Source organism: Aspergillus bombycis (assembly GCF_001792695.1).
Source record: "Aspergillus bombycis strain NRRL26010 chromosome Unknown contig00002, whole genome shotgun sequence".
Taxonomy (NCBI): Eukaryota; Fungi; Ascomycota; class Eurotiomycetes; order Eurotiales; family Aspergillaceae; genus Aspergillus; species Aspergillus bombycis.
In genome coordinates, this window is record NW_019170004.1 from 829,225 (window position 1) to 846,753 (window position 17,529).

At 47.9% G+C, this 17,529-nt stretch overlaps 8 protein-coding genes across 8 annotated transcripts; 5 read left to right on the forward strand and 3 right to left on the reverse strand.

Moving 5' to 3' along the window:
- Nucleotides 1–1,423: 1,423 nt before the first annotated feature.
- On the forward strand, nt 1,424–3,423 carry ABOM_000699 (uncharacterized protein; the record flags this gene model as incomplete). Its single annotated transcript, XM_022527829.1, has 6 exons — nt 1,424–1,505; nt 1,590–1,849; nt 1,909–2,152; nt 2,208–2,263; nt 2,330–3,115; nt 3,187–3,423. The coding sequence occupies 6 exons, from the start codon at nt 1,424–1,426 to the stop codon at nt 3,421–3,423; spliced, it is 1,665 nt and encodes a 554-aa protein (XP_022394623.1).
- A 2,694-nt stretch (nt 3,424–6,117) lies between these two features.
- Nucleotides 6,118–7,639, forward strand: ayg1 (heptaketide hydrolyase ayg1; the record flags this gene model as incomplete). Its single annotated transcript, XM_022527830.1, has 5 exons — nt 6,118–6,219; nt 6,279–6,353; nt 6,424–7,350; nt 7,407–7,480; nt 7,537–7,639. Coding segments are annotated over 5 exons (1,281 nt in total), but the record flags the coding sequence as incomplete, so codon positions are not given.
- Nucleotides 7,640–9,049: 1,410 nt separating this feature from the next.
- Nucleotides 9,050–9,484, forward strand: ABOM_000701 (uncharacterized protein; the record flags this gene model as incomplete). Its single annotated transcript, XM_022527831.1, has 1 exon — nt 9,050–9,484. The coding sequence occupies one exon, from the start codon at nt 9,050–9,052 to the stop codon at nt 9,482–9,484; it is 435 nt and encodes a 144-aa protein (XP_022394453.1).
- A 315-nt stretch (nt 9,485–9,799) lies between these two features.
- Nucleotides 9,800–11,150, reverse strand: ABOM_000702 (uncharacterized protein; the record flags this gene model as incomplete). The annotated part of the gene is made up of 9 exons (XM_022527832.1): nt 9,800–9,884; nt 9,944–10,023; nt 10,125–10,221; nt 10,282–10,382; nt 10,438–10,483; nt 10,538–10,614; nt 10,676–10,721; nt 10,790–10,837; nt 11,044–11,150. Coding segments are annotated over 9 exons (687 nt in total), but the record flags the coding sequence as incomplete, so codon positions are not given.
- A 451-nt stretch (nt 11,151–11,601) lies between these two features.
- Nucleotides 11,602–12,120, forward strand: ABOM_000703 (uncharacterized protein; the record flags this gene model as incomplete). The annotated part of the gene is made up of 3 exons (XM_022527833.1): nt 11,602–11,766; nt 11,834–11,928; nt 11,988–12,120. The coding sequence occupies 3 exons, from the start codon at nt 11,602–11,604 to the stop codon at nt 12,118–12,120; spliced, it is 393 nt and encodes a 130-aa protein (XP_022394561.1).
- A 292-nt stretch (nt 12,121–12,412) lies between these two features.
- On the reverse strand, nt 12,413–12,649 carry ABOM_000704 (uncharacterized protein; the record flags this gene model as incomplete). The annotated part of the gene is made up of 2 exons (XM_022527834.1): nt 12,413–12,536; nt 12,591–12,649. The coding sequence occupies 2 exons, from the start codon at nt 12,647–12,649 to the stop codon at nt 12,413–12,415; spliced, it is 183 nt and encodes a 60-aa protein (XP_022394455.1).
- Nucleotides 12,650–14,693: 2,044 nt separating this feature from the next.
- Nucleotides 14,694–15,597, forward strand: ABOM_000705 (uncharacterized protein; the record flags this gene model as incomplete). Its single annotated transcript, XM_022527835.1, has 6 exons — nt 14,694–14,801; nt 14,862–15,028; nt 15,075–15,138; nt 15,196–15,270; nt 15,319–15,384; nt 15,496–15,597. The coding sequence occupies 6 exons, from the start codon at nt 14,694–14,696 to the stop codon at nt 15,595–15,597; spliced, it is 582 nt and encodes a 193-aa protein (XP_022394456.1).
- A 472-nt stretch (nt 15,598–16,069) lies between these two features.
- Nucleotides 16,070–17,353, reverse strand: ABOM_000706 (uncharacterized protein; the record flags this gene model as incomplete). The annotated part of the gene is made up of 2 exons (XM_022527836.1): nt 16,070–17,146; nt 17,198–17,353. The coding sequence occupies 2 exons, from the start codon at nt 17,351–17,353 to the stop codon at nt 16,070–16,072; spliced, it is 1,233 nt and encodes a 410-aa protein (XP_022394457.1).
- Nucleotides 17,354–17,529: the final 176 nt, after the last annotated feature.

A 17,529-nucleotide genomic window follows, 5' to 3' on the forward strand; every position in this document is an offset into this window, starting at 1 on the left:
CTCTCTTGGGACTACCGTCTCTATTTTTTCCTTTCCTTTCGTTTCTTGTTTCGCTTTTGCGCTTGTTGCCACCAGGACGGTCTAGTTAAATAGTTACTAGGTACGGGACTTACAAAACCAGGGAAAACCGCCCGGTCGATAAAGATCGACGGCATTCTCCCTATCATTCTCCATAACCCATAGCCTCTACTGTGTCAGTCCGTTGTATTATGTTACGTTTGACAGCGTCGAACTATCGTCACTGAGTAGCAAGTATCCCGGGATAGCTCCGTCACGGGGGTTGAAAGGCGGATGAATGAAGCTTCTTCTGGCCGTAGACTCATGTCGGCAGTTGTCCTTCCATTCTAACCGCCGATTAATTTATGATTTCTGCAAAGCGCGAAGATCCTGCGCTTTCCGGGGGTTGAAATGCGGAGAGGAGGAACCGGCGGCCCAGATTGCACCCGATGCTCTCCACATCCCGAATTAGACATCCTTTAGTTCACCTACTAGCAGTTCTAGAGCCACATGGGGAAGACATGCCTGTAGCTAAACATCATTTCACTATCTACAGCCAATTGTAGCGATTCTATTCATCAACCAGGGGAGCACCAGACACATCCGCATGTTCATCTGGATAATGAATGGCTTTTGTGTATTCGCATGTATGCTGCTGTAGTACACTTTAGGCGTTAAACCAGGCACTAATAAACCAGCTGTGCTACAGTTGAAGAGCTGAGCAGACCCAATGGTAATATCTATGTGACTTTGAGCTGTGTTGACTCAAACAGCTGAAACCAGAGCAGGAGGTTCGGCATGTGGGCATATACCCGTGCTTTACTCGCCACCAAATGGGACAGGGGCCTAGATTCGTATGAAAGACTTAGAGCATACGGGGTCAATGTTCCAAGGCGCAGTTTCTGCACTAGGTGTGTGGTACACACATCCGGGTACATGTATTTACTCTGGGCCTGAGCAAGTGCTGATATACTCACCTCTTTGCCCTAGCGTTGGCACGGAGACAGGTATCATCACATTAACTCTACCGGAATGACTCGGGCGATATGTGTGTATGTCTCGCTCTTAGTATCTGCCGAGTATTAAATCAAGTGAGCAAATATGCCGACAATCCAGATCGGCATACTTATATGGGACAGAGCCATCATCGGATTTGGGGCAGCGGTTGTGGAGCCGAGTCCTCTACAAAAGCCGAAATGGACACCCCATTTGTTCCCCGCAGATACTAGGTTAAGGGTCTTTGCACATTATGTATCGTACCGAACGAGTGCCCATGTGAAATCTGGGGTAGTGGTGCTCCACTCGCTATCAAAGACTGGAGACCCTATATTAACTTGTCGCGTCTTCATATAACACTGCGCGTAGTCCTTGTTTCACAGGACTCGACATAATTGATCTCAATCTTCAGATACTCGTGTTACAGGTCATGAGTGGATTTCGGCACGCCTTTTCTATGACCCGGAAGGAGGTACAGGATGCGGTACCTCCTGGGACTATCTCTCTATCAAGTGAGTACCATGGACACCGCGGCATTACAGATGGCTTCGAAAATGCGGATTTTGGCTAATAGGAACCGCTTCCACCTAATCCAGTTTATGCTCAAGAGTCTGCGGGTAGAACACATCTCAAAAATAATGGCGAACTGGTTCTGTCTCCTCAACCGTCGGAAGACCCGCTCGATCCGTTGAATTGGCCTACATGGCGCAAGTTTGCCGTCCTTCTTGTCATGTCACTGTATGCCGCCATTGGAAACTTTACTTCTGGTTCAATTGCCAGCGCGTTTCCCTTGTACGCCACTCCGATGGCGTTCAATCCGCCGGTGTCAATTGGGAAGCTGGGCCATCTCGTCGCGGTTCGTGCTCGACATGAGTATAATATTCACCCTTCCTTGCCGTTTCTTTTATTTTCTAGCTTTGCCCTTTCGATACGTGCTTGGATGCGATGGCTAAGCTGTATCAGGTTAATGTTCTTATGATGGGTGCTGCGAATATCCTGTGGGTGCCGTTAGCCAATACGTTTGGCCGACGACCCGTCAATCTATTCAATATTCTCCTTCTCATGCTATGCTCTGTATGGGCCGCACGGGCTACATCATTTGGAAGTCTTCTTGCTGCTCGCTTTTTCATGGGAGTTGGCGTCGCTCCAGCTGACACAAGTAAGCGACTGTCCTGTGACTCAATATGCAGTTTTAATGCTAATGATACTGCTAGTTGCACCGAATGTCGTAGGTGAAATCTATTTTGCACATCAGAGAGGAAAGGCAATGGTAGGACACCTCTGTCATAAGAGAAATCATGGTGAGAATTCGATAGACTTACTCCATAGTTTTTAGGGGTTTTATACGGTCTTCATCTGCATAGGCCCCGTCTTGGGCGGCATTGCCGGGGGTTACATAGGCGGGAATCTCGGTCTGGCATGGATCCATTGGGTTAATGTGATTCTGTGCGGTATTCTGTTCGTCGCCTGTTTCTTCCTTGTACCGGAGACGCTCTATGCCCGTGAGACCGTATCTCGACCCATGGACCCCGGGTTCGACGAAGATGGCAAAGGTGAGGACGGGACAAGTTCCGTCAAAATTGAGGATATTACCCAGAATCGCCGTGCGAGTGGTGTCTATTCGGAGCTTACATTCACCCGCTCGCTCAAGCTGTACACCTACCATGGAAACCTACTTCAAAACTTCGTCGCACCCTGGTTGACACTGCGTCTTCCCGGGGTCTGGCTGGTGATGTTCTGGTATGCAGGACTCGTCGGTGGGATTGTGACAATCTCGACAGTGGGCCCAACGCTCGCTGCCAAGCCGCCATATCTATGGGGCAACAATGCTGGTCTCATCCTGGTCGGCGGTATTGTGGGAGCATTACTCGGGGCAGTGGTCACCGCGCTCTCCGCAGATCGCATTGTTACTACGAAAAAGACATTACGGGGGGAAGAAAACATGGAGCCTGAAGCCCGTTTGCCCGTTGCGCTTCCGGGTCTAATTCTAGCAACAACGGGCCTGTGGACCTTCGGATTCTGTGCCCAGAGTCCAAATTCACATATGTGGATCGGGATGCAGTTTGGTCTAGGAATGTTGTCTTTTGGGCTCATGCAGGCACCATCAATTGGTTTCAATTATGTATGATCGTGCATCACCACACGTAACAGTATGGTTTCTTTTGCAATTGACTGACGATTTCTCTTCCCTAGCTTATCGATTCCTATGGCAGCCTTTCAGCGGATTGTTTTGTTGTCGTGACGTGCATGCGAGCGATCATCAGCTTCTGCTGGACATTCTTCGCGAGTCAGTGGGTAGACAGTGCTGGTCCCGCCATTCCCTTTGGTGTCTTTGGAGGTTTGATGGGGCTCTTCACCTTGTTCACGATCCCACAGTGGCTGTGGGGGAAGAGGACGCGAATTGCTACAGCGAGTTTGATACCAAAGTGAACTTCATCGGAATAGGAACTTTCTCGTGGCTCCCAGGATTCCTATCTTGGAGTCGTCTTCGTATGTCAGGCTTTAGTTTCCGGGATTACTACCGGTGGTTTCCAGTGCTAACTTTTGAAATGTCGCTTCTGCAAGTATTATTAAATCCGAAGTCTATCTATATGGAGTCCGCACACATCATTTGTTATGTTACTTAAATATAGTCTGACACTGTACGCCGAGATGAACAGAATGCGATATTATATGGACGAGACCGGGACATCTCGTCGTACTGATTGTTCTTAATGGAGATCTGACGTATTTGGAAGCTTCTTTTAGCGCTATAACGCAGGATTATATCTTTGACACGTTGTTCCATAGAATATGATGGCCTCCCAATGTTGTGCAAGGTTTCCTTATTCTACGTGGAAATTCTCCAATTATTACAGGTGATATAACGAAGATCGGTTTCCTTCCACTACGCGCGGGAAACATACATTTAGAGAGATAAGTGCTAATTGGAACAGGAAAAAGTAAGCCCCTTAGATAAGGTAAAGAAAAGGCTCGTCTGATGCAACCGACTATTTTGTCTTCCTCAAAGCATTGGTAATTTGTAAGGATACGACCAGAACGAACCCATTTCGCAGAACACGAAGGCTTTCACTATCTGGGTTGAAAGCAATAACTGTTCCAGCCCGGAGATACTTCACTGATGAGTTAAGGCTGATACAGAGTATTAAAGTCCCAAATATCGCAAATACACGTAAGCTATCTGCGTTGAAGCTATCTTGTTATACTACCCATCTACCGATTGCCTCAGCGCAGGAAACTATTAAATCGGTGACCGACCGACCAACAAATATCCACAAAGGCTTTTCAGGGCCAGGGTCGGCATATCACAGTGCCCCAGATCTGCCCAAATAAAAGTAGGATTAGATCCCTGATATCGCGTGTTTCGAGCCACATCACTATAGACCTAGCTTTGAACTATCAAGCTGGGCCCAGTGCCGGCTGATTAGGGGTTCCTCCGTCCAAGATTTATGAAGATCGGATTTCGACCCTACAACCATCCGCAGCTGAAAGAACAAGAGTAAGGTGCTGTCTTTCACTTCCAACGGGTTCTACTTGGGGGAGGCTCGCAAGCATGCTGGCACGCGAGAACCATGTCTTTCTGCTACCAGTCAAAGGATTTTGTCCTAGATTCGTCTGTGTGCCTAATTTACCTGCCTAATATTACCAGTATACTGAGATCAGAAAGCGATATAATGCACGACCAGCAGTCAGCTCAATTAACAAATAGATGACAGTTGGGAAGTCCATTTTGAAGTGGAGTGGGGTCATCCCAAGCCTAAGCCGTTGAAGTCATGGTGGTGTTGCCGCATTTTGCTCGCAATTATGCCCCTAAGGGCACAAACAAGTCTCTGGCGGCTACAGGGTTATCAGTGGAAGATCTGGGGGCCTCATGATAAGCCTGTATTTCCCACTTTCTTTCAAGGGGAAATTAATTTCACTCTATACGTTCACTTGTGGTAGCAGATCTTAATGGAATATAAGCACTAAATGAGTCTACCTGTACTAACGGACTGACACAAAGAGGCTACGACGATCCTGTTAAATGGTAGTGACAGTTGAGTGGCCAGGCTGTGAGGAGACCCGTTACATGATACGGTTGTGTCACTACTACCATAGGAAAATGCCCCACCAGAGGACAAATGCCAGCCAGCGATAAGGGTTACTGGGAACAGGCTACACGATTGGAATGCGTGCTCACCAGGATCAGGGAACTCAACGTAGTGAGAGGGTAGTTCCATCCAACTGATGAATTTGTTGATATCCTTTATCCTTCTAAAGAGTCTATCTAGGCTTTTTTGCCATGCGTTGGGACTGTAACAGGGCAATGGTAAGGTTTCTTCAATCCAAACCCTTGGTGTTTCTTAAGTTTACCCCGGTGCTTTTGCGGTAAACCATGCAGCGTAATCTCAACTACGTATCCTCTGGTAAGGGTCTTTTGTTCATGGAGCCTCCGCCATCGACCCGAGACAACCGACGCGTCGTGGGAGCTATGGTAGGCTTGAGGTATGCGACAGCAAATTAAGAGTTACCCCTACTCCACTTGGCTCCTTGGCTTTATTGGTATGATGCATGCAGTCTTGCAGAGATGGTGGGCATATTGCATACTATGTCCAACGTCCCTCCGAAGGGGAAGAAATCGAACAGTTCTACAATGTCTAAACATGTACTTACAGCCAGGCCTTTTTCTGTCTCATGGAGTAATCGTTCGTCCAGATGCAAGGAAGCACTGAAGAAAGGTCGACATTGCAGCGATATTCTGAGGAACAAAGTTCACAATGAGCTCTTGAGGACCGGATATCTACTCCGAAGTATGCGCGAGATATGGTAGCGATGCAACTTCGTCGCCGTTTGCAGTAATATCGGCTTAGGGCTGTCCATGGAACGTTACAAGCGCTGCACGTGACCTTGGTACACTTAGCAAAACGTAGCAAATGTCCAGGAAACCAGAGGGTTTGCGCGATTTTAAAATATAATTCCTGTGATGGTAGGTTACCTAGGTGGGGAAACTTCTGGTTTTCTGCTATACTGTGCGAAAGGGTAACAACCAAGATTTTCACATCTAATATGCTGCCAGCTCTAGTCGTCCTTCCACGACCACAGGCCTAAGCACTCCTTCACACATCCCTCACCTTTTTTTTAAGAATTACAAAAATGCCTAATTGGATCCTTGGGGATAAGTTTGAGACTGTCTATCCACATAAGGGGTCTATCAAGACCCTGTGGGAAACGCGCTGGAAGTTTGCCGTGAGTTATCCGTTCATTGCGCTGCGATCAATTACAAAATGACTAACAGTACGTTAAAGTGCCAGAAAGGGGTTTATCCTTTCCATGATGGATCCTATGAGGACTTCGCACCCATATTCCAGAAGCTTATCTCAGTTCGTCATCAGACGCTCGCAACCCCTCCGCCGAATTCTGTGGCCACTAACCACAGATTCGTAACAATAGGAAAACATCAATGATGCTAGCACGGATGAGTATACGTCTACATTCTTTCCTACTGCAACAGATCTAGAATCTCAAGCCTCACAGGCCCTGGACTCTGGTAAAACCGACCACGCAATCGACCTGTTCCGCCGTGCCGCGGTGGTCTACCGTATCTCGCGCTTCCCCTATGTCGACATAGCCCAGCCGAACTCCATTAAGCGAACTGCATTCGAGCGGCAAAAGCAGGTATACCTCAAGGCCGCTTCTCGATGGGATCCACCGATCAAGGAGGTGATTATCCCGCACAGCAGTCGCGGTGGAAATGACGGCCAAGCAATCCCGATCTACACTCGGGTACCGAGCAATGCTCGCCCCGATAGCCCCGTCCCGGTCGTCTTGATTATGACCGGACTAGACGGATACCGACCAGATAACAGCCAACGGACTCACGAGATCATCGGTCGCGGATGGGCTGTCGTCATCGCCGAGATCCCAGGTACAGCAGATTCTCCTGCTGATCCTGCGGATCCATCCTCTCCTGATCGGCTCTGGGATAGCGTCTTCGCGTATATGGCGACCCAGCCGATGCTGGACATGAGTCAAGTTGCGCTCTGGGGGCTGAGTGCGGGAGGTTTCTATGCCATCCGAGCCGCCCATACACACGCAACCCGACTGCGTGGCGCCATTGCGCACGGCGCGGGATGCCATTATTTTCTGGACAAAGAGTGGCTGAAGCGCGTTGACGATCATGAGTATCCTTTCTCGTGGGTCTTTCACCTCCTTAATAGTGAGCTCAGACAGTTAATGCTATGCAGAATCATGCCGGGATGGACAAAGAAATACGGCTTCGAAGATACCCAGGCCTTTGTGCAAGAGGCACGACAGAAGTTCTCGCTAGTGGACACGGGTATTGTCGATCGTCCTAGCTGCCGGTTGCTTTTGTTGAATGTATCGAACTGCTTTCCTTGTATGAATTGGAAGTGGCGTATCTGACGAACATATAGGGTGTCGACGACGGTCTCACGCCAATTGAAGATTCTCTGATTCTGTTCAACCATGGCAGTCCGAAGGAGGGAAGGTACGGCACGATACAAATCACAATCTTGACTGAAGCCGCGACTAATCAGTACACAGGTTCTTTGAAGGTTTACCGCATATGGGATACCCCGACAGCTTGCCCGTCGCTTACAAATGGTTGGATGATCTTCTGCCTTGTGAGCCTAAGCAGAAAAACTAGAGATTGGCGATGCATACTATTGTACTGTGGAAATGGTACTAAAGCTGACGAGAAGGTACAAAGGCATGCTGGCCGGGGGCACATTTATAATTCACTGTCAAAGTGTACCATAATGAAATAGCTGCAATTCACATTCGCTTGGCCTTCCTAGGCCGGCTTTGATGCTCTGTTTGTGCAGGATAATGACTTTTAGGTCACTGCTGCTGCTGCTTTTAAGTCGTTAACAAGTAGATTTCATATGTTAGACGTATCTTATGATAAAGTACCCAGACCTGTTCTTTGATGTCTGCAGTGGCTATATATCTGTATTGGAGCCAAGCTCGTTAATCTATGGCGCGCAAGGTTCTCAAGTCTTGGAATAATAGAAGTAATGGAGCATTCAAGGATCCTTTACATGGGATAGCGTAGGCGATCTGGCGATTACAATAACCTGGATAAAACACTTTGTACCTTGACTGGCAGCACATGCGAGGTTATAGTTTCTTCATTGTCTGCCCTAGACATAGTTGCTAGCTTATCTCAAAACATTCCGACAAGGATAAACCATAGGCCACGCACAACTCGACTTAGTGTCATCTATTTGTAGTAGAAACATTGGATATCTTGATACTCAAAGACTCTAAGATTGGTCATACTTTCTGCACTTAGGCGATGCCAGTAACATAACATAAGTCGAACGGCGACCGTAGCACATGCAGTCATTCTCTGCTTCTTAAAGTTCTACTAATACTTAATAGTCATTATCATCCACTGGTATCCTGCATGCATAGGCAGCCGCTGTTTCATAGAAGTCGGCTACTGCAGCTCCAAAGAGAGGGACACACTACGATTAAGGCATTTTTGTGACGAAGCAGAAGTACAAGAGAATCACAAGATTACAGTGCACGGAAGAGTTGTATTTGAAAAATGCCACGGACGTTTTCCGCATATATCAACCATGGGTCGATAGACGCACATTGATGTAACTCCGAGATCCATACTACATACTAAAGCTGCCCGAACACAACTCCATTCCTTCGTGGACGAGATGACGAGGTACTGTCTAGGCCAGATCTCCGCTCATCTTTTCTTGATATAGTATGTTAGAATACAGAAGAGAAAGAAAACCAGCCAATGCAATATCGGTTTCTGCTTGTACTATTACACCGACGTGACGCGCTCACTTCCGCAAACATGCTCTCAATGTTAGGTGATGTCAAGAAGCATCATAGTAGTCAATATTCTGATCATTGATGAGGTCAGAACTTCAGAAGATATTCACTGACAAAAGGTCTATAAGTATGGCGTTCGTTCCCAGACTTCTTGTTTGAATCTCATTGAATAACGCAACTGTGCTCATGATATCTCTATATTCGATCACCCTCCAACATTATCAACAGTTTTAAGGCTGTACACCTGACCTCCGCCTCAATGACTGACAGCAAAGTCTACTGGAACCAAGATGCACCATTCTACGCTCATTGGACTTTCCAACGCACCTCAGATGGTGTTACTGGCAAATGGTTTCGATTTATCGTGACAGCTGCCTCACGCGAGGATGCAAAGACCTTCTTCAGGGGTGTGGAAAAGTATTCGAAAACAAAGGACGCAAACATTGTTTCTGTGAAGGCCGTTAATTTGGCTTGGTGGACCTACGATATCAGCGGTGGTAGCGGCTGGAATATTATGACCCTTGTCCAAAACATTGATCAGATGAAGGCATCTGATTATGGAGATATCGATGAATTGCGCCACAGCCGCGGCAAGATTCTGGTTTCTATTCTAAACGATGCGGACGGTGGTAGCAGGTCCTGGCCGATATTGCCTACCCAAGATGTCTCTCTCAGTGACTATCAACACGGTTGATATCTCCCTCTAAAGGTGGACCGTTCGACTTTGTGTTGTGCTTTGGTGGAATGCTGTATTGATACTGGGTGTTGTTATTGGGGCTCCTGCTGTTTAATTATCTGTTGGAGGCGTTGTTGAATTGACATTTATAAAAGCTACTGTAACCTTCAGGATAATACTTGAAGAAATCAGACCGTCATGAACAATTTTATTATACCATGTATCGCTATCTCGCCCTCAGACATATATACGATTCAAGCCACCGGACATTCAACTAGAAGCACAAGGAAGTTAGATTTAAACCGGCAGTAGTAATAGATGGTGAGTCATACTGATAGTTTTGATTGCCATCTTTCCATCCGGGCCCACGCCGGCCTTGGTTGTTTTGAATGCTTCGCTGGCATCCTTAAAAGAGAACCTAGTTATCATTAGCTATTGGGCGCAGTGCAACTTCCTGGAGGTACTGGGGATACGAACTGATGTGTTATTAGGAGATTTAGGTTAATACGACCCTGCCTCACAAGGTCCACTGCCAACGCGTAGCAACCCGGACCGTACTATCTATCTATGAGTTAGCACACCGCAGCCTCCAAAACGCAACATCATACTCACCCGGAAACTACCAATCAACTTGACTTCCTTATTGACAAAAATAGACACTGGTATCAGGTTGTTTGGCAAATTCTAAGCGCTGAGACTGAATATCGATGGCCAGAATACGGCGAGCCCCGAGAGCTTTGGCAACTGCCATCGTCCTGTGTGGTTTTGTTAGCCCAGCAGGGATAATGGACAAGACGGTGGCTGGCGTCGCTCACAAGAGACCGACAGGTCCGGCACCGAGAACGGCCACATTGACATTGTGTGGCATCTTTGCAACACTATGCACAGCCATCACAGCTATAGCTAGAGGCTCAATCTACGAAGAGATAAGCATCTGCTCCCGGGTTGTGACAAAAGGGAACCCGACGTACCAGTGCTCCCTCCGCCATACTGACGTTCGCGGGCAATTTGTAGCAGCTGCGCTTGGGATTAACTACAACCTTCGTGGTAATCGGGTGGACCAAAACCTACAACTGCTCCGGGATAGAGAAAAAGCCCTGTAACGTCCCATTGAATCCATCGGCGGCAGCAAACTTGAAGTCGCCGCACTGCCCGTCTATTCGGCATTGGTATGTATGGAAATCTGGGCGCAATCTCTTAGGGACGTACAAGAACCACCGAGGCAGAATTCACACCAAAGACAGCAAATACCAGGCTAGCGGAGGAGCAATTAATCAAAGTTAATTGATGGACGAAGATTGGCGATAGTAAGAGAAAGAGTACCTCCATGGCCACTCGGCCTCCGACTCAGCGATTTCACATGGCTTCCGACTGCAGTTCGTCAGTACTGGGCTGAGCAGCCTGAAAGGTGTGGCTTGCCTTTCGCAACGACACCGGCTGATTCGTGGCCTAGAATCAGAGGTTGATCAAACACTGATTCTCCTGCCTAGTGTGTCCTCGTTAACAGCGATCGAAATGGGAATAGAGAACGGAGCCAATTACCCGTCCTTCGAGGAAAATGTGCATGTCAGACATACTCAAATGGGCCAGGATCTTGTGGTACGGGACGCTTCTCGACCTTCAACTCCCCCAAGGCCATCATAACACACGCATCGTTGTCTTTCGGAATGTTGGTTTCCTCCATGGTGGCTACGATACAGCTCAACAAGACAAAAGAAACAAGACGATGAAGGGGGGGTATCTTCAGTACCTCGATGTACACAGAGCAAGAAAAATAGAGGCTTTTTGACGACTTGATCCTGCTAGAAATTGCTTCTTAAAGAAAAAGAACCACCTCAATTACTGTTCTCCATAACTTTCCTCTGGAAAAGTTCCCCCGTTCATCCCCGCAGTCAGGAAGCTCTACTAACAGGCTGAGGCCGAACCCTCGTCTGCTCAGTGGAGGTGCTTCGGGGTTTTACCCGCCTATCTGCTCAGCCGCTGAGCGGCATACCAGCCCACACAAGCACCACCGAATTCACCGCGAGAAGAGAACGGCAAATTTATATAGGCACATCGTACCATAGCCGTCGACCTGAATACAGGTGAGTGACACGCCACCGCAATACTGACTAACCGAAGAACGAGCCGAAAGCATGTCAACACCCGTAAACCGGAGGAAGGTGAAACCGAACGACGACAATGAGATGCCAGCTATTGGGCTGGGGACCTACCTTTCGCCGCCCAGCGAAGTCACCAATGCAGTGGCTGCGGGGTGGAAATGTGGAATGCGCCACTTTGATTGCGCTCAGTTCTACAAGGTCAGTGGTTTCTAGACTACCAAAAGCCATGTGGCCGTGTTTGCTAATCAGGTCGGTATATGGACAGAACGAGTCAGAAGTTGGCGAGGCCCTCCAAATGCTTAGCAGTGAACCTATATATTGCCGTGAAGACCTATTGATTACCAGAAACGTTTGGAACTCGTGAGTGGCTTGGATATCACTTCAAATTTGCCGGACGTGTGTCTGAGACATAATTACAGGCATCATCGACCTGAGAACGTTGTCAAAGCTCTCAATCAAACGCTCAAGGATCTGCAAACGGACTACGTTGACCTTTATCTCGTCTGTTGTTTGACATTCCTATTCCCGAATATTGCTGATACTGCCATCTAGAGATTCACTGACCCGTTAACTTTGCTGCTGTCCCGGACGCTAATTCTCCGACAGGAGTGGCATTAGAGCCGTCTGTGGGAGGTAATATGTTGTTGGACAAGGAGCTGAGCCCAGTGGGAACGTGGAAGACTTTGATCGAGATCCAGAAACAAGGAAAGGTCTGAAGGTAATTCCATATGAACTTTTCATGGGCGATTGCATAGTTGTCAAAAGTATTCAGTTTGCTCTGAACAGGCAAATTCTCGGCCGTCCAGGTGCTCGGATCATGAAGGTCAAGCGGGGTTCCGAATAACTACAACCAGTCGAAAGCACGCTGTTGATATTGGATCGCCCGATCCCGAGGAATAGCCTGCTTGATGACCACAAAACCGTTGGCGTGAAGGTCGTCCCGCCAGTCGCCGTGACTAGACTGTACCCTATGGCATGTTCGTTCAGTACTGGTGCAAAGCCATCTGGATGTGATGACCTACCGCAAGGGGCCCTGAGTAATGGCCGGGTTTGCAGATGCCAGAGTTTGAGTTGTGGGCATATTTCTGATCAGTTTATTGAGTAGCCTGAATATCAGTCACCGTTCGATGGCCTTCTTGGGGGAAATCTCTGAGAAGCGTCATATAAATACAGTATTGAAGCCGTGGTTGAACGACGTAAGAGACGCGATGTGCGTCCATCCCCAGATCGCCTGACATCTGAGTATACACGAATGATTGTCAACTATGGCGTTTCTAGTTGCTTTTTATGACGGCGCGCATTGTCCTGCTCAAGCATCCCATGTGGGCGTATGGGCGGGTATGCGGCTGTAATTCCGCGATGCCGCTGAGAGTAGAACTAGGTGGACATAGGCTCCCCTAGTATAACATATTTTCCTGAACTCGAACATCTCAAGCCGGGCTAGCTCAATCGGTAGAGCGTGAGACTCTTAGTCGTCACGGTATCTCAAGGTTGCGGGTTCGACCCCCGCGTTCGGCTTTCTTTTTGCCTCCAGCACATGTTGAGGCTTTTTTAGGGAATAAAATTCTGATCTGATTGAGAGTGTTACAAATAATAGGAATTTGCTTGATGCTCTGATTGGTTGGTAACTGTGGGGCAATGCTCTATGCGGGTAGGCGGCAGCTACTGGCAGTCTGGCGAAAGTAGTGGCTGTTTTATACGAACACTTGGTAATCCCAATCGCACTTTTCTCCACCAAATAATATACTAATAATCCTTGCAGTTTCTAGGGAGTTACATGATGCGATCTATATCATTATCTTTACTATAGTACAGTCAAGAACCTAGTAGGGATTATTATTATCTGGAATCCTGGTTTCCGATCCAAATATATATATTTTCGTGGACACTGTCCTCTGTTATTGCCCTACTACCTACCAATAGAACAAGTTACACATAACTAACTCAAGGTTTCCGGGCTGTGAATTAAAAAATGCTTTATACTTAAATTGTCTAAATCATATATAGCTTCGTTGAGTAATGTTGCTTTGAAACATATCATAGGTTGATATGAAACGGGTGTTTGAACTGCGGCCAATATGGAAGTTATGCAACCCTATGCCCTATACGGATGGGACCTTTCGTCCCCACCGTTGGTCATTATCCAACAAATACCGCCTTACATGCTAGGGCCATATGTGCACGTTTGTGGAGTACAAGGATGATATATCCAAAGCGATTTGCTTTCACCGAGGAAAGACGACAGCCGATACCACCCTTGCCCAACGTATACAACAGCCAAACGCCTCCACGAGAGGATCTTTGATCAGCAGGCGCTCAGACTTTAATCCTTGTCCATTGAAGTGTCATCCAGGATACTTCCAACGTCCCCATTATCTGTCTTTGAGCTATTGTGGCTGTGGCTGAGAAACGAGGAATCCTTGTCGAACAATGCCCCAATTTCTTCGATAGTCAACCCTTTGGTCTCCGGAAATAGGAACTAGATGAGAATCAAGAATACTAGTTGAAGGGCGATATACACCGCATAGATGTGAGTTGGTGCTGACAAGTGCGAGCGACAGACTTTTGGCAACATACTATTTCCATTGTAGCGCTTCCATCGCCACCGGGTTGACCCAGGTATTCAGAGATATGGATTGAATGCTCTGTGTCATAGTACAGTTATGGTAGAGACTGCAATTTGGTAGGCCGCATAATCCCGTATTAATACGACTGCTGTTTGTGTTGTCATTCGTGGCTCCTTCAGTATCACGACCATCATGGTCTGGGGTAATCTGGGGTACTCCGGGGCTACAATATCCGGGGCATTCTTGCCGACTAGCCTGATTCGTTCGTAGGACAGCCACTGCATGGGAGCCTAGTCACTGGGAGACAGTGGGCGGTTAGGCGGAAGGATGAGCGGGACGCATTGCGCTATGACATGCGATGAGCAGAGTTACATCTTGCGCGTCCTTAGCGGCAACACGGTAGCGACAGTCATGGTTGCAAATGGAGTGATGGGCCTGCTCCATCGAGTAGTATAAACCCCTCCAGAAGCCCATTGATCCTTGTTGGGATAACTGATTCAACTGCAAGTGCAGATTCATCTTTGCTGTTAAGTTTTGTACACCCACCATCCTCTCGTCATGATTGAAAACGAACAGATTGGAGGCCGAGCCGTCCCTGTCGAGGATGGGCACGTCAAGGCGGCCCCCAATATGCAATACGTCCGTCTGGGGAATAGCGGGCTAAAAGTAAAACTTCTGCATCCATCTGGAACAAGGTCAGTGCAGAATTTGCTAATGAATGCTCAGGTCTCCCGTCTAATCTTGGGCACTGCCACTTACGGGCCGAAGACCGATGTGGCGTGGCGAGTCGAGGAAGGGGGAAGCACTGAAGCATCTCAACGCTCGTCGACTTATACCCTGGACAAGCATTCATGTCAAACATTCCTGGCCCAATTAGCGAGCCTGGCAACTGGGTTTCAACACGTTTGATACCTCTAACTTCTACTGTAATGGCGTTAGTGAGGAGATCATCGGGAAGTTCCTCAAGATAGTCCTGCGAGAAAATGCTGTAGTCATGACCAAGGTATGTTGTTGCATCTCCACTAGTATAACATGTATCCACGGATCTAACCTGAGCCAGTCCTTCTTTCCGGTGGGTGACTCGCCAAAGGCAGGACCAGCAGGACTTACGGTCTCATCGGGAAACAACCGGAAGGTCCCGAGGAACACCCCATACTCCGGAGCCTTCACCTAATTTCTGTAGCACATATTTGAGAACGTGAAAGCCGGCCTCAAACGACTCCAGACTGACTATATTGACGTTCTTCTCGTAAGATTCCGTCTCCACTGCCGTCTATTTTTACTAATAGTGCGGACACGGTTACACCGATTCGACTACGAGACTCCACTGAGTGATTGATGACTGTCTAAGATAACACAGAACGTGAAGAAATTGAAGGATGTGCTAGGTGCATTCCTAGGAGCAGAGGCAAGAGCAAAGGAGGCAATTGAGGAGTTGGCGAAATACGTGGCTCTTTTGTAGATAGAGATTATTACACGTCATTGAACGCAAGTGATTAATATTATCGATTGTGTCTTCTTTATTGCAATCGCTTAATCTTTGTATCCTATTTATCCGGGGTTCGTTCTCTGGGTATATATATTCAAGTGAAGCACACCTCAAACCCCACCGATCCCAGATGAATGCAATGCGACGACAACTTGGATACCTTTCTCTTCAGGCTGGCAATAAAATACAAAAATGAAAAAAAAAAAAAACATACAACAGGAGGGATTCGCTGGTGGTCACCCACCCAACTACTAACCTCCCGGCGTGTGGCTTAAGTACGGCTGAGCGGACGGGAAGCCCTGTTCTCCACACCCTGTGGTCGTATGTACTCGTTTCTCTTAACTACCGGAATAAATCCAGCCTGTTGTTGGCTCGCTCACATTGTCTAGGGTCGGGCACCTCAGGGGTCGTCAGCGATGCCGCAAACAAAAATCCCGGAAGTTAACTAGATTCGGTACAGCATGTCTATTTGCAACCGCTCATCGGTCTCGGGACAAAGGAACAATCGATCCAAGACGCCGATGCTCAATTTACCATCCTCCGCATGACCTAACCTTGGTCGTTTCGTAAAGCTTCCTCCCCATCTCGAGGCCCAGTACGATCGCCATGTTGCTCGGGGTGTGATCTTCATTCGTCGCAGGGAATCATGCGTGCAATTCTCTAGATCCTGTAATCCCATATCCCATTCTCCCGGGTTGTTATTGTCTAGATTGTCAGGAACCTCATTGCCACCTTGTTGCCTCCCCACAACCACCGGTTGAATCCTGCACTCGGGCGTTGAACGCTCGTAGTACCCTACTGGATCGCACATCGAATCCGGATCAGGCCAGCTCAGCAGTATGAGAGCCTGGATCACACTTGGAGGGCGGAGAAAGACCTTGCTCGTGCGGAATGCCTGTAGTCGTGGAGTAAGAGGGATCGTCTCGAAGGCCTTGCGGGCAAGAAACTCCCACACGAAAACAGTTACCTGCAGAATATCCAGCCTGTCTCGCAAGGGAGGGTGATTTCGACTGCACCACTGAGCGTAGATAATTGCATGCCATTCATTTCGTGACTCGGGGGTGGGATATACCGTGGCCTTTGCAAGGGTCAGGCATTCAATAGAGAGCCAGTGGGAGGTTAATGCTTGGTAGAATCGGTGGTAGAGGATGCGCTTTTGATCGGAGGTGCTATGGATGGTTCGGCCAGAGAGCTGGGGAAGCGGGTCGTTGCCGAGAAGTACAGGGGTTTGAGTGTGCCACCAGGGGACCCAGTCATTCATGTATATGTTGTGGATGATTGTGTCACTGTACAGGGAAAAGAGAGATCTCGTACCGTGCCAACGGCAGACAATTCCCCATACCTGTTCGTCGGATAATTGGTGTGGGTGGGCTGGGAAAAGTCCTTGGTTGAGGACCTCGGGACTAGGCCTGGCAGCTGTCGGTGCAGGGCTCGTGGTGGAATCTAGCGACGAGTAATAGGTTTGATTACAGGATTGAACAATAGTCAACTTGGTGTCAAACTGGTGTTGATTTTGGCTTTGCTATGTAAAGGTTAGCCAGATGGGCGGATCTTCCAGGAGGGCGATACATACAATGATGCACCGGAAGATGTTTACACGTGACGATGGACTGTCAAAGATGGTATATAGCTGTTCACAGGTTCTGGCGAGGTGCAAAGCGTCATCAATATCGTTGAGACTTTGATAAATGAGGAGAAGAACCTCCACTGGAAGGTCGAGGATTGGCATGGCAGTTCTATGACCTTGGGATTTGGATATGGTAAGGTTTTCTAGGTAGTTCTCTTTGGGATGTCGGGTGTGTTTGTCATGGGATATTAAGCGGCGGGTGAATATGCTCTTATCAACTACATGGAACTGTTCGTTGGGTGTAACCTAGAGTGCAGAATGAGCTAGATACAAGTAAG